At 45.6% G+C, this 23170-nt stretch overlaps 1 protein-coding gene across 1 annotated transcript in view; it reads left to right on the top strand.

Moving 5' to 3' along the window:
• The window catches only part of LOC126195803 (cadherin-related tumor suppressor-like), a gene marked incomplete at its 5' end in the record, with an annotated part of 496439 nt that overhangs the window by 211216 nt on the left and 262053 nt on the right, over positions 1–23170 (top strand). The window contains 2 exons of the mRNA XM_049934438.1: positions 2192–2482; positions 4047–4257. Of these exons, the coding sequence (XP_049790395.1) occupies positions 2192–2482; positions 4047–4257 (502 nt within the window). The remainder of the gene's footprint in view (positions 1–2191; positions 2483–4046; positions 4258–23170) is intronic.

Below are 23170 nucleotides of genomic sequence, written 5' to 3'. Positions count from 1 at the left end.
TAGGCTTACACACTACTTAACCTAACCTAAACTAACTTGTGCTGAGAAGAACACACACACACAAGGCGTCGGGAAGACTCATAACCCCGACGGAGGCAGCCGGGCGAACCGTGACAAAGCGCCCTTAGACCGCACGCCTACCCCGTGCGGCTGAAATAAGGGAAATCAGAGCTACATCTACATCTACATCTACATTTATACTCCGCAAGCCACCCAACGGTGTGTGGCGGAGGGCACTTTACGTGCCACTGTCATTACCTCCCTTTCCTGTTCCAGTCGCGTATGGTTCGCGGGAACAACGACTGTCTGAAAGTCTCCGTGCGCACTCTAATCTCTCTAATTTTACATTCGTGATCTCCTCGGGAGGTATAAGTAGGGGGAAGCAATATATTCGATACCGCATCCAGAAACGCACCCTCTCGAAACCTGGCGAGCAAGCTACACCGCGAAGCAGAGCGCCTCTCTTGCAGAGTCTGCCACTTGAGTTTATTAAACATCTCCGTAACGCTATCACGGTTACCAAATAACCCTGTGACGAAACGCGCCGCTCTTCTTTGGATCTTCTCTATCTCCTCCGTCAACCCGATCTGGTACGGATCTCACACTGATGAGCAATACTCAAGTATAGGTCGAACGAGTGTTTTGTAAGCCACCTCCTTTGTTGATGGACTACATTTTCTAAGCACTCTCCCAATGAATCTCAACCTGGTACCCGCCTTACCAACAATTAATTTTATATGATCATTCCACTTCAAATCGTTCCGCACGCATACTCCCGGATATTTTACAGAAGTAACTGCTACCAGTGTTTGTTCCGCTATCATATAATCATACAATAAAGGATCCTTCTTTCTATGTTCAAAATGGCTCTGAGCACTATGGGACTCAACTGCTGAGGTCATTAGTCCCCTAGAACTTAGAACTAGTTAAACCTAACTAACCTAAGGACATCACAAACATCCATGCCCGAGGCAGGATTGGAACCTGCGACCGTAGCGGTCTTGCGGTTCCAGACTGCAGCGCCTTTAACCGCACGGCCACTTCGGCCGACCCTTCTTTCTATGTATTCGCAATACATTACATTTGTCTATGTTAAGGGACAGTTGCCACTCGCTGCACGAAGTGCCTATCCGCTGCAGATCTTCCTGCATTTCGCTACAATTTTCTAATGCTGCAACTTCTCTGTATACTACAGCATCATCCGCGAAAAGCCGCATGGAACTTCCCACACTATCTACTAGGTCATTTATATATTTTGTGAAAAGCAATGGTCCCATAACACTCCCCTGTGGCACGCCAGAGGTTACTTTAACGTCTGTAGACGTCTCTCCATTGATAACAACATGCTGTGTTCTGTTTGCTAAAAACTCTTCAATCCAGCCACACAGCTGGTCTGATATTCCGTTTTTATCAGGCGACAGTGCGGAACTGTATCTGGATTGATTATACAGATCCTTTTTTGGTGAACAATTGGTCACGTATTCGATTTATTGAGAAGTATTTCGATTCTTTCCAGGAAAATCGGTTGGTCGTCAAGTCCTTGAGCGAGTGTCATTTAAATTACAATGGCTGGGCGGGGCGTGTTGTACGCTGGTATAACAAGGCCTTTCGGTCCTCTTCAATCCTTGGAGCTCGGACGGAAAGATATGTCTTCGTTTCTTTTCGCGCGCTGTACAAGATTGGGACAATAGATGTTCAAATGTGTGTGAAATATTATGGGACTTAACTGCTAAGGTCATCAGTCCCTAAGCTTGCACACTACTTAACCTAAATAATCCTAAGGACAAACACACACACACACACACACCCACGCCCGAGGGAGGACGCGAACCTCCGCCGGGAGCAGCCGCACAGTCCGTGACTGCAGCCCCTAGACCGCTCTGCTAATCCCGCGCGGCGAAACAGTAGAGAATTATTGTGAAGGTGGTTGGACGAACCCTTTGCCAGGTACTAAAATGTGATTTGCAGAGTGTGCACGTTGATGTGGATGTGTCGATGGCTGATTTACGATGCGTGCAAAATTCTAGCAGGCAGCTGCCTCTTTCATTGCTTTCTCCCAGTCCTGTAAACAGTTTGCGAGATACGACTCGGGCGCCACAGGTGGGGCTACAGCGCAGTCGCTTCCTACCGCTTATCGTCGTCGTCGTCGTCGTCGTTGTCGCTGTCGTTGACGCGCTCGGTGTGCGGACAGGTGTCGGCGACGGACGTGGACGAGGGCGGCAACGGCGTGGTGCGCTACGCGATCGTGGCGGGCGACGAGAACCGCGACTTCAGCATCGCCGAGGACACGGGCGTGGTGCGCGTCGCCAACAACCTCAACTTCGAGCGCGCGCCGCGCTACCTGCTGCGCGTGCGCGCCACTGACAGCGGCCGGCCGGCGCGCCACGACGCCGCCACCGTCGCCGTCGCCGTGCGCGACATCAACGACAACCCGCCCGTCTTCCTCGACTCGCCCTACCTCGCCTACGTCATGGAGAACGTGGTGAGTGGCAACAGTGGCGGAGGATGGCAAACGGTGCGGGGTGCGTCTGTGTCGGAAGGAAGCCGACCGATACGGTGTACGTCTTACGACAGGCCAGAGGGTGGCGTGAAGCCTTCATTTGGGACGGGATGGTTGGGTTGGGCGTGTGACAGTTGGATGGAAGGGTAGGTTCCAGGGCCAATCCGTGGTCTGGGAAGGGAAGGCTATTGAAATTACGCTCGGGAGGGACTAGAAAGGGTTGCGGATGGAGGGCAACTAGACGCGGGGACAGATCGAGGTGCAGTAAACTACACGTTATTTGGCCTCAATATCTGGCTGACGGTCCGTTGAAAGGAGTCTATTGGGGCACATTTCTATGTGGCACCAGAATATGATTTTATAAACGATGTATGTCTTTCATAGGCTTTATACGGCTGAGTTTGTAAGACCGCAGACCCTTCCGGTCTGAGATTATTGTAGTGTTGGAATAAGAGAGCGCTTGGCGTTCAGTCGTAGGTAGCTGTCGGTGAACGAAAGACGAATGGAGAGTAAAACGTTCTTTGAAATAGAAAACTTTTGGATACTTGGTAAAATTATTCTCCTCGAATAGAATACTTTGAATGATGGCTAGTGCATACAAATATTTATATTGTCTTAGCTGTAAAGCAGCAACGGTGGAACACCATATATTCTGCTCTCTCATAAAAGATATGTAAATGCTAGCTACAGACTCTGCACTGTGCAATGGTGGCCACAATACTTGAAATGCACACGAAATTCTTTTTGCTGATAAACGAAAACATTCATGAGAAATCCAACTTCTTTCAAAAACGTATGACCTGGACAGGCAGGCGGTAGTGATTGTGCTGAATTACTAACACTGAGTTTTTTTTAGCAAAATTATATTGCGGGTTAACTTTGTCTTTTCGAAACCATCTGACAACTGAAGTTACATTACTCACAATTCATTCGCAAACAATGAGATTTAAACAGAAAATATTATTTAACCTCACTAATCCAACGTAAATGAAGATCATCGAATTAGATATAGGTCTATTAAGAAATCTTAGAAACATTACAAAAATGAAATATATCAGTAGCTTTTTATCAAAACGGTTTACGTTCATTCTGGGATTACTCGAGAGTTAAAAATTGTCAGCCAACTCATGTATACTAACGCGCTGCCAAAAATAGAAATCTTAATTATTTAACATGTTTACTTCGCTTGCACGAGAATTTCTGCTTCTATGTCCAACAATACTGACATACCTAAATTAATGTAACACTCGGTGGCTTCACACAGCACACCGCAAGAAACTGCCTATTCCATCGTTTGTCGCTCACCGACCGCTACCTACAACTGCACGCCGAGCGCTCTCTTACTTCGACACTATAGTAATCTCACACCGAAACCGTATCTCTCGGGTCTGCGGTCTTACAGAGTCAACGATATAAAGCCTATCAAAGACGTACGTCGTATTCGAGTGGCACGCACAAATGTGCCCCAGTAGAGTGGAGACGACGCGCCGTCAGTGGCCGGGGCAGCTGGGCCCGCGTGCTGACGCCGTTCCGTGTGGGCCGGCAGGAGCCGCCGGCGGGCGGCGGGTACGTGCTGACGGTGCGCGCCCACGACGCCGACTCGCCGCCGCACAACGCGCAGGTGCGCTACTTCCTCAAGGAGGGCGACGCCGACGTCTTCCGCGTGAACGCCACGTCGGGCGAGGTGCGCGTGCTGCGGCCGCTGGACCGCGAGGCGCGCGCCTCCTACCTGCTCACGCTCGTCGCCATGGACACCGGTAAGTAGCGCGCCACCTACCTGCTCACGCTCGTCGCCATGGACACCGGTAAGTAGCGCGCCTCCTACCTGCTCACGCTCGTCGCCATGGACACCGGTAAGTAGCGCGCCTCCTACCTGCTCACGCTCTTCGCCATGGACACCGGTAAGTAGCGCGCCACCTACCTGCTCACGCTCGTCGCCATGGACACCGGTAACTAGCGCGCCACCTACCTGCTCACGCTCGTCGCCATGGACACCGGTAAGTAGCGCGCCTCCTACCTGCTCACGCTCGTCGCCATGGACACCGGTAAGTAGCGCGCCTCCTACCTGCTCACGCTCGTCGCCATGGACACCGGTAAGTAGCGCGCCTCCTACCTGCTCACGCTCGTCGCCATGGACACCGGTAAGTAGCGCGCCACCTACCTGCTCACGCTCGTCGCCATGGACACCGGTAAGTAGCGCGCCTCCTACCTGCTCACGCTCGTCGCCATGGACACCGGTAAGTAGCGCGCCTCCTACCTGCTCACGCTCGTCGCCATGGACACCGGTAAGTAGCAGGCCCGCCGGCCGCGAATACTGCGCGGCGAGGACCGCTGATGCTAAGCTCACGCGTTGCTAGAATTTCGCTAATCTAGGGCTTTCGCCAGATGTGCAGGAGACACACCGCCAGAAATGCGTGCTCGAGCGTAACTGTAGAGGCCAGCCGGAACAGCGGGTTGCGCGTTTCTATTTGACTGCGAACATGAAAGGTGCAGGTGACGGTAAATTAAGATACTGTTGTGTTATGGTTTCTTTAATTCTGTACGTTTCCTCACAGAAGATGTTCAAACAGTCCACCGTCAACTTCAATGCACAAGTGCTTTCGTCAAATAGAAAATGTCACAAGAAAAACGATTATGACGTGTCCGCAGCTCGTGGTCGTGCGGTAGCGTTCTCGCTTCCCGCGCACGGGTTCCCGGGTTCGATTCCCGGCGGGGTCAGGGATTTTCTCTGCCTCGTGATCGCTGGCTGTTCTGTGATGTCCTTAGGTTAGTTGGGTTTAAGTAGTTCTAAGTTCTAGGGGACTGATGACGATAGATGTTAAGTCCCATAGTGCTCAGAGCCATTTTTTTGATTAAGACGTAAAAATATAACATGTTTGTCAACCGGATTAAATATCCCATGGAAACAGAATGGCAGCCGCAAGGTCGCTCAGTGTCAAGACTTGCACCAACACAGCCGCCACCGTCAGACCAAACGGCTAACAAAAAAAATGGTGCAAATGGCTCTGAGCACTATGGGACTCAACTGCTGTGGTTATCAGTCCCCTAGAACTTAGAACTACTTAAACCTAACTAACCTAAGGACATCACACACATCCATGCCCGAGGCAGGATTCGAACCTGCGACCATAGCAGTCCCACGGTTCCGGACTGCGCGCCTAGAACCGCGAGACCACCGCGGCCGGCGACAAAACGGCTAACAGGCAGAGGTAGACACATGGTGGACACGAAAACAGATTCGCGCCAACTGGCAACAAGTAATCGAATTACAGACATTACAATAAGGCATTACAAAGACAGTTTTAAACATTATAGGTAACAAACAGGAACCTGTGTATCAAAGTTACAACATAACGTAACAGCCATTTTTATAAAAGAAAAAAAAGTTCAACGAATGTACACAGAAGACATGAAAATGGAAGGGAAAACGATGTTAGCGAGAGTACATTGAGGAGGGTATCGCAATTCACACAATTTTTAATTAGCGGCTCTACACCTTGAAAAAAGTTTTTGTTGCGTACTTGCAACTGCTCGTTAAGAATGAGACCGTCCTTCAGAGATAGATCTTTAAAAATTTCTAGCTCTTCTAAGATATTAAGCCTAAAGCCTTTTTCCTCCGAGTGCAAGATCTCGGCGTCTTTTACATCTTTAGGATTATGCCCTATCATCAACAGATGTTCAGCGAAAGTTGAATTGTGAGTATTGGTGCCTTTTTTGCCTAGAAGGTCTTCCTTGAATGTTATAGAAATAGCTCGGCCTGTTTGCCCCATGTAATGGGCGGGACATTTGTCGCAAATAATTTTATAAACACCATAATTCTGCAAAGGGGAAAGCGTAGGTTTCAAGTTATGTGTGATGTTACTTTTTAAAGAATTACCAGTGGAGAAGGCTACTCTGCAGTTTATTTATTTTGAAGCAGACGCTGTATCCTGTAAAAAACTGGTCCCAGAAACGGTACAAAGGAAAAATTTTTTCTTTTGATTAGGTTCATTATTAGAAAGACCTAGGGTGGTGATTCTCTTATTGGTTTTACTACTAAAAATATTATCTACTACGGAAGGGTCATTACTGACGCAACAGTTTCAATCAGATTGATTTCAGAATTGGGGGTGGACGTGGCCGAATGAAAAAAGCCCTTCTTATGAGAATGCGGGTGTACTGAAGTGACAGGTATAATTTAATCAGAACTGGTTTCTTTACGGATGATATTGAAGTTAATTTTGTCGTTTACTATTGTAAGAGTGAGATCTAGAAAGTTTAACTGCCTGAACTCATTTTCACGTTCACAAGTGAATGAAATATTTTCGTGAAACTCGTAAAACATACTGAAAAGTCGATCAATACCGTCGTTAGGTCTTTTTAAATGGTCAAGATGTCGTCGACGTATCACTTTTCAGTACAAACGGAGAAACCTGTTACGTCTCTCACCTACACTTCGTATAATGGTCAGAAGGATGAACCCAGAGAAATTCGTGAACCGTTCCAAAGAGTACCGACGCCAGTTTTTCCCGCATTATCATTCCCGAACTATTATTCTTGTAGAACAAATTCCGTACAGCACAACGCGTTGAGCAGTAAACATGTATACGTGACGTACAAACAATAAGAAGGAAGCTGACGATTATCCTCGTTCATTTCCTGATCTGACGTGACGTGTTTTCCGTTATCCCGAATTAGTACACAGAAATCTTGTCTCATCACGAGCGGGAAATCCGTAACTGCGGAAAGGACTTTCCTAGTGTTCTATCAGCGGTACTGGTGATACAAAAAGTAATATAAGAAAAATGACGTGCAACATACAGAATGTACGATAATTGATAGTGGAATCTGACACGGGTGAAAGCTGAAATGTTGAAGTAAACGCGACACCCCAAGCGAGCCGTTTGTGAGATGATTATGGCTGTCAGTTCTGACTCCAGTACAGATACTGTCCCAGTGAGTACAAACGTATGTGAATTGCAAACTTTTCGATCAAGTCCCCGTCTATTTCGGCTCAAATTTCACCCACGCCCCACGTTAACAAGAACTACAGTACTGCTTCAGGCAAGTTTTGGAACATAAATGAGAGTTCAGATGGAGATGTATATTGTGTGCTTATAGTTACGCATATGTCAGTAAGTAGAATATACTGACTGGGTAAGCTATGTACAAGAAGTGAAAACAGTAAAGGAGAGGTGTTCTGCATGTATTCCTATGTAGTTAGATTCTGACTTGCGCAGGGAAGTGACTCGACATTCAGATATCACTAAAACTGCAAATAATGGCACCTGCACGCTCTACTAATAGTTAAGAAAAGGGAGATGTAATAATTATAGAAAAACCTTAATCAATAAGACAAATTTAATGTAGTTTTTATGATGTACAGTATCAAAACATATTAATTAACCTCGACCTACAGACAACACAGTATCAAATGATGGATCATTAGATGATCAGTATTAAGTGTTCTGCAAGTCTCGCTTGTGCGGACCATGGAAAAGGCGGGAGGGCAAAGGAAATGTAAATGCACTCCTCTCCCAACAGTTGGGGCTCTAGGCACGTATCATTAGCTAATACTAGGAACAACTGCAGAGATCCTCGTATTATGACTACGCAACAGTTAATCATACGTTAAAGGAAGTCGAAACCGCAGATTAGGCGTTTGTATGAATAGCACATGTGGAAACCCGTCAAGGTTTGCGAAATTAATTTACAGTCTACTTTTGACCTAAGAATCTGATTTTTACTGGGACTATTGGAATTTAGCTAACGAAAGGTTCGCCTATCAGAGTGAGCAAAGGCTAACGAAAGCTGACACGCGACCTGCGGCGTCACACTTATCAACAGGTAGTCGGGTTCCCGCGTGAACTCACCATTGCTGCCCATCAGCACCCAAATTCTTCCAAGTTCAGCTGCAGTAATCCGAATGCTGATTCACAACACAGTCTCGCACCAAATCATCCCTGCCACTTAGTTTCTGGGTTGCACTTGGGCTCTGCCTAAGAAAGGCGTACGTTCGTTCGCTGGCCAATGGCACAGCAAGAACAATTGGTGCACGAATTGGATGAGTGAGATTTTGCAGTTTCATCTTCGCTCCACGTTAATCTTTAGTGGGACAGAGGGAAGCAGAAATCCTCACCTCCACTCCTAGGAAACTCGAATGGAAAATTACCATGTAAGACGAGATAGAGAAAGACGATCAAGTCTGAAAGAGGTAGCGTTTGTTTGTGGCTCCTAAAGTCTGGCGCCACCTTGGGAGAGGACTCAGTCTTCTCTTAGAAAATATCTGGCGTCAGAACTACAAAGAAAGTCTCTCCTTCGATTATTTGAGTCGAGGCGTGTCAGAGTGCCTATGCCTTAGGCCACGCCCCCTTCCAGTGCCACCGCCGACACCATAAGCACGCTCCCATTGTTATGATCAGAGGGGCTCTCAACTGCAGTCTGGAGCCTCGCCAAAGAGTGGCCGAACGGCTTCTTTCTTCCTCTTCGGTTTTGGAGTACGCACACCGCACACAACACGCAACCGGCAACCAGTCACTGTTGTTCCGCGAACCGACCCCAGGGTGTCCATTGGGGTGGGGTTTCGTCTCCCCTCTTCGAGGAACTCGCTTCAGCGACAGCCTATCTCAGAGCTGAGGCTGAACAACTTTTGCGGAATTTATAAACTGTAAATCGAATAATAAAACTAACAAAAGCTGCTCCTACTCTGTCTAAGCGAGGAAACCGAGCTACATCGAGAATCATAGCATAGAAAAAGAACTCGATGCATTGATCTTCTGCAAGCGCTTCTGCTAATTATAATATTGCTGCCCAGTTGGAGAGGGTGGTAATGAAACAAATCGCGTAAACTCAGATTACTCTGAATGCAAAGACGCAACTGGCAACTTATTAGGGGCGTTTCGACGTTACAAACTACTGTGCGACTGAGACCGCTCCACGTGTCGTCCTTGTACTTGGAGCCAGTACTGCGCTCGCCTTTCAGACAACTCGCCCACGTCAGAGAGGGTGCGGTACACGTCGCTTTCGACGTCACAGAGAAGTTGCCGGAGGACTGAGAGGTGACGCTGTTTAGGGGGCCGAGATACAGCCCGTGGCTGGCGTGCGCACCCCTCACCCTACAGCCTCCTTACACTTCTCGTGCTGGTGCCCCATTTTGTGTGTACCACGTCCTCCACCCGAGAGCAAAAGGCCCAATAAAATGCGAACTAAATCCAAAAGCCTACATCTGAAACACGTTGCTACTAACAAGGACAATACTTCAAACTAGAGTCACGGCAGCTCTTAACGAAGTGAAATCAATTCTCGCAAACGGGGCATTTGAAGAATCGTGTTTATTAGAACGCTTTTGCTTCTGTTACCATGGACTTTCACCCGTGTCGTCCTTCCCCGTTAATTATCGTATGTATTGTATACGAAAAACAACGAAGAAGTGTATCTCACTAGAGGGAATGTGTCGAGTTATATCTTTACACTGCCTCGAGTGTAAGCCGTCGGTGCATTTTCCTGACCTCACAGTTTTCCACTCTTGTGAGAGAAAAAACGTATGCTCATGTTTAAGACAGTGTGCTCAGGAAAAGTGTCAGTCCTGGGGTACAACCGTCAGTGGGAGAATATTCCAAGTAAGCAGTGTCAACCCCAAGATGCCGTCACGAGTCCAGCAAGAAGTGTTAGTCGTGTTTCACCAGCCTCGTGACTGCGACAGCATGCCCAGCAAGTAGAATAGGCTGAGGTAGCCTCGTGAATGGGATAACCTGTTCAGCAAGTAGCATCAGTGTGGAGGTATCCTCATGTGTGACACAGTCATACAGGGAGCAGCGTACGTCCTGAGCGTGTCAATGTACCCAGCAAGTAGAGTAACCCGACGTGTTCTCGTTTGTGAAACAATGTGTCTAGCTAGTACCGCCATTCCTGAGATACTTTCATGTGTGAGACAATGCATCTCCTGAAGTGCCCTCACGAGTATAACATTGCGCACAGCATCTAGCGTGAAGCCTATAGTATCCTCACGGAGGAGACTATGCATCTAGCAGATAGTATCAGCCCTAAGATACCCTCACGTTTGACACTACGCTACAGCGAGGAGCACGAGTTCTGAGGTACCTCCGTGTGTGGAACATCGTGCCCAGCATCAACCCTGTGCTACTGTTGTGAGTGAGCCAATGTTGTAGAGTCTTGTACCGCAACGAAGCAAAGGAGATGATATTGTTGTGGGTGGCACATGTGCATTAATATGATTCTTTATTTACAGGAACCGGAAACATTACTTAACTAAAACTGAGTCCATGTTTTGTGGCACATGTTCATCAGTAATAGTCCTCTTGCAGATTGATGTAATGAGTAATCTTGCTATTAAAAACTTTAGTTTCTCACTGCTAATAAGTACAAATCTGGTTGAGGTAAACTAGTCCCACTGTAGTCACTAATCTGGTCGCTACGTACTGTCGTAGCCTGTGGTGAACTAAACCCGCTTTTGCGAGTGAGCCGATAGACACCGGACTGGATGACTGAGTGCGTGAGTAGCCCCCCCCCCCCCCCCGGTCAGCGGCGGCGGCGCAACAGATGCTGTCGAGATGGCGTTGGCGGCACGTTGCTTGTGGATGTGTCTCTGGCCTCTCTCGTCAGAGGCACACTTGATCCAGCACCGACTAATCGTTGATCCAGCACCGACTAATCGACCTTCGCGCTTCATCTTTGCCGGCCGATGCGCTGGCAGCAGCTTATGCTGGCACAAATATGTTCAAAAAGTAGTGTCAATCGTGAGGTACCCTCGTGACTTATACAATGTGCCAAGCAAATAGCGCCAACCCCAAGAGAGTGAGACAATATTTCCAGCAATTTGTGTCAGTCCTGAAGTACCCTGGCGGGTACACTTCAGTGTAAAAGTTGTATTTAATGTCAGTATACTTCTTATAAGGGAGCTCTATTAAAAAACGCAATTGCGATGGCAATGGCACTGGCAATAAAAGACAGTCTTGTTTCCGTGAAAATGGGTGGAGTTATTTTGTATTAGTTTTATGTGAAAAATTGGTATAATTGGAAAGCATTCCTAGTGTCCAAATTATAAATTTTCATGCATGAGGGCTTTAGATGAGGGCTTTACATTCTTTTCAGAGGATTCAGTTATCAAGATAGAACGGCATCTATTCAGTCATTCTTTTATGATCGACTCCAATACATTTCACACCTATCTCTCCCCCAGAATCTCGTTATTCTGTGACATCCAACGACAGGAAAAACAAAAAAAACAGCACTGCTACCGATTAACATGACGAAACTGCGGAGGTCAGAGATCTACAGTGATACGTCTGACATATGTATTAACTTATCTCACATCTCCTACACATGTCTACCATGCATAAAATCGAAAAAATTTCCACTATTTTGCTGCAAAAACTATCGATCACTGCTCAGTATTCTGAAACTTTCATCAGAATGGAGAAAAAGTGAGATTTTAATATCCGAAGGAAAAAAATCTATGTTAAGCGATTTATTTCTGTTTGGTGGACAAAATTACATTGTTTGACAGCGTCCCTGGCGTGCCAATCATTAACTGCATTCCGCATTACTAATATTTGGAAATCATATGGCTTTACCATTATATCGTTTTCAGGCGCAGAACCTTGTAACCTTAGGACTGCATGTGTTTATGCTTAATCATTTCTCTCTCGCTGCTACCTTCTTGGCACTGACTCCAGACACTGGAATAATAATCTAGAATTGATAGCATAATTGATTTACATGTAATGTTTCAAATTCCATCCGTCTCGAGATCCGTTAAGCATAAACCATGTGTCTCTTCTTAATCGTCTGTTGTGTCAACACAACATTCTCATGTCTACTACATAACGATAGGGGATGCCACCCTCCTTGACATGTATGCATCTGGAGAGATCTTGTGCACTTGGAAGCATGCTGTAAGAAAGAGTGGTGCAGAAAAGTCTTCGCTGAATAGCAGTTACGGACACAATTCACTCTGTTCCTTCACAAGATGTGGTCAGTTGCATATTAAATCGGCGAACCGTGTTGCAGGGAGATCTTTCAATCCCCGACTTTGTCCTTTGTATAGGGTACGATGGCCAGTCATAATCATAAATTCCACACTATGATCGATGTGCTAGAAATACGTAGATTACTTAACTGCGTTTGTATAGGGCGCTGTCTGGTATACTTTGTTGTTTAACAATGACACAGAAATTGGGAAAATTCTGCTATGTCATTGGCTGGTTTTGAAATTATCTAGACGTATCACAGGCCCCTATGAGTCCGACTGCACACGCCCCAAACCATTACAGAGTCTCCACTACTTGAACAGTCCCCTGTTGACATACAGGCATCACGGATTCATCAGATCGTCTCCAGGCTCGTACACGTCCATCTGCTCGATACAATTTCAACGAGACTCGTCCGACAAGGGAACATGTCTGCAGACATCAACAGTCCAATGTCGGTGTTGACGGGCCCAGGCCAGGTGTAAAGCCTCGTGTCGTGCAACGGTACACGAATCGGCCTTCGGCTCCGAAGCCCATATCGCTGATGTTTTGTTGAATGGTTCGCACGCTGACACTTATTGATGACCCGGCGTTGAAATCTACAGCAATTTGAGGAAGTGTTGCACTTCTGTGACATTCAACGATTCTCTTCACTCATCATTGGTCCCGTTCTTGCAAGATCTTTTTCTGGCCGCAGCGATGACGGAGATTTGACGTTTTACCGGATTCGTGATATTTACGGTACACTGGTGAAATGGTCCTACGGGAAAATCATCACTTCATCGCTACCTCGCAGATACTCTGTCCCATCGCTCGTGCGCCGACTATAACACCACGTTAAAACTCACTTAAATGTTGATAACCTGCCATCGTAGCAGCACTGACCGATGTAACGACAGCGCCAGACACTTATTGTCTCATATGGACTTTGCCGACTGCGGCGCCGTATTCTGTCTGTTTACATATCTCTGTATTTGAATACGCATGCCTATACTTGTTTCATTCGCACTTCACTGTGGATAATGTAGAGCCCGGTGACACATCCGAATTTGCCCGCACGGTAGGCATGCGCGTTAACACTCACCTCTGAGATCCGTGGATATGAACCTGTGCCGGAACGATTCCGCCTCGCGGGCTAGCGACCGGAACCAGTGTGCCAGCACATTCCACTAGGTCAAAGTCGGGTCGGCGCTCAGCGCCAACTGAACACACGCCACGCAAACGTCTATGAAAGCAGCCTTGACCGCAGCCGATGTTAACGCCTGACCGCTTTCGGCCTATTAATTACGGGCCATCATCAGAGTCTGCATTGTAATAGCAAAAGTTACAGTCTTATATTACATAGAGAAGGCAATGTTGTAAAAGTACACTGTGAAACGACGTATCATTACACATCATGATGGCGATGACGCCTGACCCGCTGCGAATGCCTCCTCAGTCACTGTCAGTAATACTGACGCTGAAGGCTCAGCAGCCTCGAGATATGTACGGTAGAGAGAAGGCGCTCCGCAGCCTAAGGCACCGCCGTCACCCGTGGGGAACGACTTACATATCATTCGCGTCTTCAGTCTTAAATATTTATCTTTTATGTTTAGCTAATCAAGAAACGAGCTTCTATTCATTTATGGTTCATAATCTATATTTTATAGCTACTGCTATTTATTCGTAATGAATCAAAATGTATGATGTATTAATATGAAAATGATACTACTGACGTATTTGTGTTAGTGGTCGCGTGTTTAAAGCCTTAAAGAGCACTAGAAAAAACTAAATGCATCGTTGTATGTGCGTGTCTTGTCTTGGTGCCTGTAGCAATGGATTAGAGCGCCGTTTCCATGGAGACATCCAAGCTGATATGTCTATTGTAAAAGATGTACTTGACACTTGTATAACACTTGAGGTTGATATCACTGGTCAACGATAAAAGACTGTCCCACTTTCTGGATCTCTGTAAAGACACATTCTGCTGTTTGCCAGATACGCCACCTGTCGTGTTATACCATACATTTCCGTCCGAATAGAACAACATCTGTGTGTAACAGGTAAGTTCCCAACCAGGAAGGTCGGCTGTGGTGTTCCGCAGATGCGAAGCACTCACGACATTCGCCACGTAGGAGAATACCCGGTGACGACTACTCGAAACATCGCCCGCGTCCTCGGCTCCTGTACGACACACAGGTCGCAGCTCACTGTCTCTGCTGTGTGTAGGTGCAGTGGAATAAAGCCCAAGTGACGCCAGTCTGCACTGTTGCCGAATTCATTCAAGATGGCGTCTCTGCCTGGGTGGTTCCCTCACCTCCTCTCCTTATGCGGTAGATGTGGCTATATCGCACTGTTGACATCACCACAACACCCACTCCTCTCCCCTCCCCCACTTATCCCTCCCGTATCCCAGTTGGGTATTGGCAGGAAAAAGACTCAATCTTTGCTGAGCTGCTGGAGAGGAATGATGTAAGGTACTGTCTTGGCAATTGTGTTCGTTTATTTACATGTATACAGGGTGATTCAAAAAGAATACCACAACTTTAGGAATTTAAAACTCTGCAACGACAAAAGGCAGAGCTAAGCACTATCTGTCAGCGAATTAAGGGAGCTATAAAGTTTCATTTAGTTGTACATTTGTTCGCTTGAGGCGCTGTTGACTAGGCGTCAGCGTCAGTTGATGCTAAGATGGCGACCGCTCAACAGAAAGCTTTTTGTGTTATTGAGTACGGCAGAAGTGAATCGACGACAGTTGTTCAGCGTGCATTTCAAACGAAGTATGGTGTTAAGCCTCTTGATAGATGGTGTATTAAACGTTGGTATAAATGGGTGTTTGTGCAAAGGGAAAAGTTCTGGACGGCCGAGAACGAGTGATGAAAATGTAGCACGCATCCAGCAAGCATTTGTTCACAGCCCAGGAAAATCGACTCGCAGAGCTAGCAGAGAGCTGCAAATTCCACAATCAACTGTATGGAGAGTCCTACGAAAAAGGTTAGTTATGAAACTTGAACGTCAACTACCCGAGGCGATGGATCGGCCGCCAGGCAGCCCGTGACAGAGCACTTCATCACTGGCCTCCAAGAAGCCCTGATCTTACCCCCTGCGATTTTTTCTTATGGGGGTATGTTAAGGATATGGTGTTTCGGCCACCTCTCCCAGCCACCACTGATGATTTGAAACGAGAAATAACAGCAGCTATCCAAACTGTTACGCCTGATATGCTACAGAGAGTGTGGAACGAGTTGGAGTATCGGGTTGATATTGCTCGTGTGTCTGGAGGGGGCCATATTGAACATCTCTGAACTTGTTTTTGAGTGAAAAAAAAATCCTTTTTAAATACTCTTTGTAATGATGTATAACAGAAGGTTATATTATGTTTCTTTCATTAAATACACATTTTTAAAGTTGTGGTATTCTTTTTGAATCACCCTGTATAATGCTGCTGGAAAAATTTTCTAATATTTGGTATGGAACCTGAACTGACAATTACTTTACAGCCTTGCTGCTTGAAATTCAAATAAACCAACTGCTTAAAATAGGTACGACAACAGAAAAACGCTCTTGTGAAAATGGTAAAAAGCTCAACAATCGATGACGGAAACAAAAAACCACAATCTCGCCTACACATCGAAAAATGCTTCATAACTCGCCATACATCATGGAAAACTTCGAACTGCATCGATTAAATGATAACAGACAAGATATTACAAGAACGAACATCAATGAAAATTGTTCTAATTACACCATGCTAAAAAAAAAGATAGTGAAACAAATCTATAAACTGGTCTACACACAGAAAACAGCGTGTCTTAAATTGTTGTATTTTGAATAAAATGAGCTTAAATAACGTTAGTAAGGTCTCTAATGCAATACACAAAACAACTGCTATCTGTGAAACTACACAGATGTCGCGCCACCACTGCTGGTGTCCCGCCACAGTGGCATCTGTCACTCAATTGGAGTTACAGTGCTGGCTGGCATGCCACCAAAGGCAGTGGGCTCCCGCGGCCGGTCTGCGGCTGTTGTTATCAGTTCGCATCAGTCTGTAACGTGGTGTCTGCTCCAGTATTTTGTCTCACTACCTGCTCTCGGCCCGCTTTGGCCCGGCCTGCGCATTTGTGTCCCTAATCACCGCTGCCACGGATGACTGCATGTTACATATTATCCAGCAGATGCTCTTAACCATCTGCCTGGATTTCTAGTTGGGAACAAGCGAATCTCCCAGAACGTCTAGAGGTGCCTTAACAGTACACAACTTGCCAGCGGCATTCCCTGGTATGCTTTTGAGTATACCATGAAAGCTGGGACCCATAGCTTCGTCTGAAAGAGAGCAAAATATTTCACTGTCAGGGATGATAGTTATATATTTCTAAGAATTACGAAGGGCCTGGACCACCCAGTAGAACCAGACAGGGCTGTGCCTTCTATAGGAACTCGTAGAATTGTCTGAAACACCACAGTTTATCTCGTTGTCAGAGCCAATAGTGTTCTACCTACTCCATCCAAGAAGAGGCGTGCTCACTAAGGTTTCCAAACCTCATAGTGGTAGTCGGCAGATCTCTTTAGATAAAAAAGACTGGGACTGTAGCTTCGTCCAAAACACAACAAAGTATTTCACCTCAAAGGCGATACCGACACCTTCCAGAAAGGGGATGTTTTCCCCCTCACAAATGAGTCTGGACCACCCCAGGAGAAGTAGGCAGTTAATTTTCCCTGAAACCAATAAAAGCCAGGAGGTGCAGGACAAAGGTTCTTAGTCTAACATGTTGAGACAGGTAGACTAGCGGAATGCTGCAATTTACTGGTCAGAGTTCCTGCACTTCCTATTTGCTGCCATCAACACAGGGGGAAGAGCTTGACGTTATGCAAACCCTAACTTATTCTTCCTTAGTCCGCTGCTGTGATCGTTTCCCTCTCGGTGATCGCCATGAAACGTTCCTCATCCACCAGCAGTGCCGCCGGCAAACGCCTGAGACTGGTTGGTTGTGGGTCACAACCTCTTCCGGTTCTAGGTGCTACAGTCTGGAACCGCGCTACCGCTACGGTCGCAGGTTCGAATCCTGCCTCGGGCATGGATGTGTGTGGTGTCCTTAGGTTAGTTAGGTTTAAGTAGTTCTAAGTTCTAGGGGACTGATGACCTCAGAAGTTAAGTTCCATAGTGCTCAGAGCCATTTGAACCATTTTTGAACCACTTCCGGTTCCAACACGTTGAAGGTCGTCGACGACGCTTCTGGTCAGGGCTGGTTGAAGGTCGCTGCCACTGATAACAGGTCTCTTCACATTTGAGGCCACTGCGGTTCCACATTAGATGTAGTCGTACAATGATTTCCTCACCATGAAAGTTGACAAGTTGATTATTCCGATCCACAATATGCAGCTCCAGATAGTCCAATGTCTGAACTGTTAGTGGCAGGTATACATCTTTAGTAGAGCGCTCACCGATTGTATGCCCCTTCCCAGGTAATGGGAAGAATCTGCAAATTACTTGAATCAATCTGTTGTTGGGATAGGAGTTTGTTACAACACAGACTGTACTGACGGGAAGTACATTCACTGAGCTGGTCATATCTGTAAAATTTATTACGGTCCATCTTCAAAACCCTATCCTTTTGTGAAATCCAGTAGTCGTTCTGTTGAACCAGTCTGGTTAAAGTCTGTCATTGAATTCGCTGTCTTTGTGTGACGTTAGTGTATTGATGTTTGCATATAGCACAATCCAATTTCCAGACCGTTTTAAAACGTTGTTTGAAGTGTCAGTATCGTATGCACCGGATTCTGTTTCCATAATATGTTTTTTGCCATTAATTTCCTGATGAAGTGTATTGTTAGACGCTGTGATATTCAGAATGCTGTTGTATGCCTCCAGTCCATTTAGTGCAACACTCCACTCTCCAGTGCTTAAGCCAATCACTAGGAAGTGATAAGCGCGTAATACTGGCGATCGTTCTTTTAAAGTCAGATTATATGACACTGCATCTGAACCTCAGCTGACGAGTGGATCCGTAATGTACCTCCTTATACATGCTTCTTCGTAAACTTTAGGAGGAACATGATGCACACATGCCAGGCGAGTATTAAAGTCCTGGTGGTGATGAAACTGGCTGCAGGTCTCCAAATGAGTCGAAATAGTAGACATTATTTGTATTTTTCTCGACACACGCCACCCAGTGGATTCCTGGTCCCCCAGAAACATCTAAATTCACAATTATACATTCTATGTATTTCCACGTAGTCTTTGGTTATGGTTCAAAAATTGTTCAAATGGCTCTGAGCACTATGGAACTTAACTTCTGAGGTCATCAGTCCCCTAGAACTTAGAACTACTTAAACCTAACTAACCTAAGGACATCACACATACCCATGCCCGAGGCAGGATTCGAACCTGCGACCGTAGCGGCCACGCGGTTCTAGACTGTAGCGCCTAGAACCGCTCGGCCACACCGGCCGGCAGAAGTTAAGTCCCATAGTGCTTAGAGCCATGTGAACCGGTGGACTCATTGCTGAGAGACCTACGAGGACAAGAATGAGGAAGGTAATAATTCCGTCCGATGTCTTGTGTATCAGCAGAACCCGAGGTGCTTTAAGCAGTCCTTTATGGTTCAGGGCGTTTCTAGCTGCATACATCGCTGTCAGGTTACAGTTTACTAAACAACCCTACCTCGACTTTTTCTTCTTCTTTGGTATCTTCTTCCTCTTCAGTGCACAACATGCGACGTTCATAACTTGACTGAAATTAACCCCAAAGCCCAACTTAATTTTACCGTGCATGCTTTTATCAACTACTAATGCTGCACTGCGCTGCCCTATATCACTGCCCTTTCTCGCCCATGATGCCTTGGCTTTATCAGCTAAAATTCGACCTGCACTGTGATGTCCTGGGAGACGTATGCCATGTTCCAAACATGCCTCATCAAGCTGATTAATCCCCATATCACCATGTGCCAAACGTTTTTGAAACTTTGTCCCAGTTCTGCATTAATTGTACCCTGAGATGTATAATTCAACCGAAAGTTTTTTCCAGAATTCCACCACCTCTTATAATGTATCTCCTATCATGCATGGTATACTACCGTGCTGGTTGTGCTCTGTGCGCCCCATTATATAGCAAACCGTTAGCTTTAATCCAGCTGTCTTGTGATCCTGGGAAACCAAGCCATTAAACTAGTGCTCTGTTCCCTCAACGTCCTTATGACATGCTTTACGAGAAACACATGTTTTTCCGAGCTCTTCTGCAATTCCTCTGTGTAAAAGCATTCTGAAATTTCAGTGCCACAGCCATCCATTAAGATGTAAGTTCTTCGATTTGTTCTCTGCATTCCAGAAACTGTTAAAATCTCACTCAACCAGTTTGGGAGGTATGACTTCTCAGATGTTGTCTTGTATATTGAGATACACACCAAATCACCCAACTTAAACTTCTGTTTATGTGGAGCCAACATTTTAATATGATAGTATTCGATATCCGTGAGTCCATTATCACAATCATCGATTGGTCTTACTTTTAATGTACTGTTTTGGCTCAGTTATACTTGGCAATTATTTTGGGGGGATATCCATCAATTTGTATGAACCATGAAGATTAAAAGGCTTCCAGGTTTGAGCTTTTATTGTTCTGTTCAGACATTCCACGATACTCGCCTTCAGATGGGTGAATGTTGACCAGTGATGTATTTGATCCTTCTGCATCATGATCTTGAAATACATATCGTAAAATTCTCCGCTATGATCAGTTTGGAGGCTGTCTGGACATCGATTAGCCCCTGTCTGCAACAAACACTCAAAATCCCTTATAGCATCTCTCCCAATTTTTGTTTTACAGGGTAATGTATAAATGGGCATTAAAATATATTTGAATCCATTCTTCACATGTGAATACTCCTCCATCTCTGCAAGATCAGCGTCCCGTAGGTCGTTCAAACCTTTAATCATAGCATGAGGGTATGTTTTGCATGTTGGTTTGCGCAGTTCTTGAACATATGATTTTTCATTACTGACAGTGTATGTTTTGTCTATCCTATCAATGCCGTTGTTGCTGTATAATTTTGCTGAGAGTTCATCGATAGACCCAGTAACTGGTTTAAAGGCTTCTCTCAGTGTCTGTTCTAGATCTCCGTGTCCTAACCTTAGCAATTATAACTTCTCTCGAACAGCTTTCTATGCTGTGATGACCCTATGCTTAGTAGGCTTCTTGTTATATACCCCTTCTCAGGGTACACCTTATATACATTCCAGCCAGTTCTGTCAACCTTTACAGTTAAGTCGTTTAAGTTCTTTTCAAGTGGAGTAACCTTAGCATCTAATTCATTGATCAGTCTCAAAATGGTCTGGATATTCGCCTCTAGATCCTTAACTCTATGTTCGAGAGACATGAAATTTTCCATCTATGTGTAGACGAATTTTCTGTTTATGTATACTGACCATTTCAAGTGGAATGCCCAGGATGCATGCAAACTTGTCCATGGCATTATGTGTATTGATCTAACCATTACTTTCATACTTTTATACTCATAATAGAAACTCATGAAGTTGCATCGATATGTATCATCATTCAGTGTTCTTGTTTTATCAGTAACAAGAACTCTATAATGTGTGTGACTCCAGAAATCTCCACGTATCTTTACGAATTAATTCAATGAGGTGTCGGTTCCTACATGAGCTAGGTAAATGTACTTTACATTCAAATTGTCTTGTCTGAATGCAATAATGAGAGTTGCATTATCCATCACCAACTATACTGGGATTCTATAATATGTTTTACTCAAATAATACACATCAGCACCCATATTACGACCAAAACAGAAATGTTGTGGAATTTTATCCTGGATTTCCACACCAACATGATCAAATATGAACACTGTGTATGGCTTTACTTTTCTCCAGTGAAGGGATTTCACTGCTTTCGCTGAATGTCGTGTATTTTACACCATCAACACTTTGCAGTATCATTTTTAGCAGCTGGTACTTGGGCTGAAACAGCGTCTTTGAAAATATGCATAGATGCCCACAGCGGATTCCATCTGGGTGTGTTATCAGCATGACAACATTTGTCTTGCTGCAGCTGGAGGACCTACAATTATCGCCTGTAGATTGTCAGGTATGAGTATCCAATTCTTCTTCTTCTCTTCTTCTTCTTCTTCACCATCACAGGACCCATCTCTTACAACAAAGTTTTTGCACCAAGGATGCTTCACCCACCCCACCATGACACCATCTACATCAGGTTTTGGTGTGCAATGGACTTTTATAGAGTATATATGTATTTCACCAAATGAGTATACATACACACATGAAAGCCATTCAGCTTAACAATGACCAAAGATGCTGACTGTGGTTAAGATAGCTTAGTGCTGGTGTGCTTCTCCAGCGATTGCATTGAAAATACTGGTAGCAGTAGAAGTATTATGAGAGATATGAACAAATAAAACATGATTTGTTGTGATATACATACTTTTATTCAGCGGCCATACAATGATGAATTGACCTCTATATCTCATCACGAGTGCCAAGCCACCGTACAGTACTGTTACAAATACCATCACGTGTGTACAGTAAATGTCCAGAGTGAACGAGACATCATCTGTTGACTAATTTAGCGTCCTGCACAACACAGGTTATCCCATTCCAACTCTGTGAACCACATTCTAACACTTCTCTATGCATTTTCAATCGCTAACACAACACGCCAGTCACTGATGCTCCTATACCCATATTTCAGGACTTTGAGCCACTAGCTGTTAAATTATGAGTTGAAAAGCAGTAGAGTGCAGGGAGGAATTGACAGGTTTCTATTCACCACGTCAACACTTTGTCCTTGCAGTAACACCGGAATGTTCTGGAATTATGTGTGTCAGAGAGCAGTACTGGACTGCACCATGTAGCGTAGGACCCCCAGCACAATTCTTCCAAGAGTGGGGGACTGTATCATGCAAATCGATAAGTGGGACTGATAACAGCAGCTCGTTGTCCTGCTCCAACACGATGGTGGGGTGCGCCACAGGACTCCACGGTGCTGCTCCTGCAGCTGCCGGTCCCACACACCAGCAGTGGCTGCCACTGGCCTGGCTGTACCAGAGGTAGCTACAGGTCCCGACAAGCTGGACAAGCCGGAGGTTGCTGAACAATGAAGAAGAAACAATAAGCATCCACAGGCAAAGACATGGATCTAAATCACATGTATGCTGCTTCTGTGAGGTGGAGGCAGATGACAATCTCCATTGCTGTTGACACGTCAAGGTCCTTCCACTCCCTGACTGAGGGCAGTGAGCTGTTGCACTCGCCTTATATCCGTGACGTCATGATCTCGAGACTGAGTGTAGCGTTTTCATTGGTTCCTTCTACTTTTTCGCCCATTATGTCCCAATTTGAACACACTCTGGTGGCGGAATTGTCAACCAGACCAGTCAGTCTGGGGCTGTGTAAGAGACTGACCATTACAGACCCATCTGTTTGACTGCAGGGAGAACCAGTATTAGTCCAGTATATTATTATTGTTGGTTTGCTGCCCACCACGAAACGGTTCCACAAGGGGATAATATTACGTACCTGCTGGATTGGTGGCAATCACCTGTGGTGGAAAAGGCAGGTTGCCCAGCCACTTCAAAGAAGGAGGTCTGCAGTTAGAGCACCAGCAACCCCTCTACGAGTTGCAAAACTTCACCCCATCCCATTATTTGGTGAAAAGTATTTTTTTCATGCTCCTCCATTACCTCGTCTGTCCAAC

Source organism: Schistocerca nitens, chromosome 7 (genome assembly GCF_023898315.1).
Source record: "Schistocerca nitens isolate TAMUIC-IGC-003100 chromosome 7, iqSchNite1.1, whole genome shotgun sequence".
In the NCBI taxonomy this organism is placed as follows: Eukaryota; Metazoa; Arthropoda; class Insecta; order Orthoptera; family Acrididae; genus Schistocerca; species Schistocerca nitens.
The sequence above is the reverse complement of the archived record's forward strand: the minus strand, read 5'-3'. Positions and strand labels throughout refer to the sequence as shown.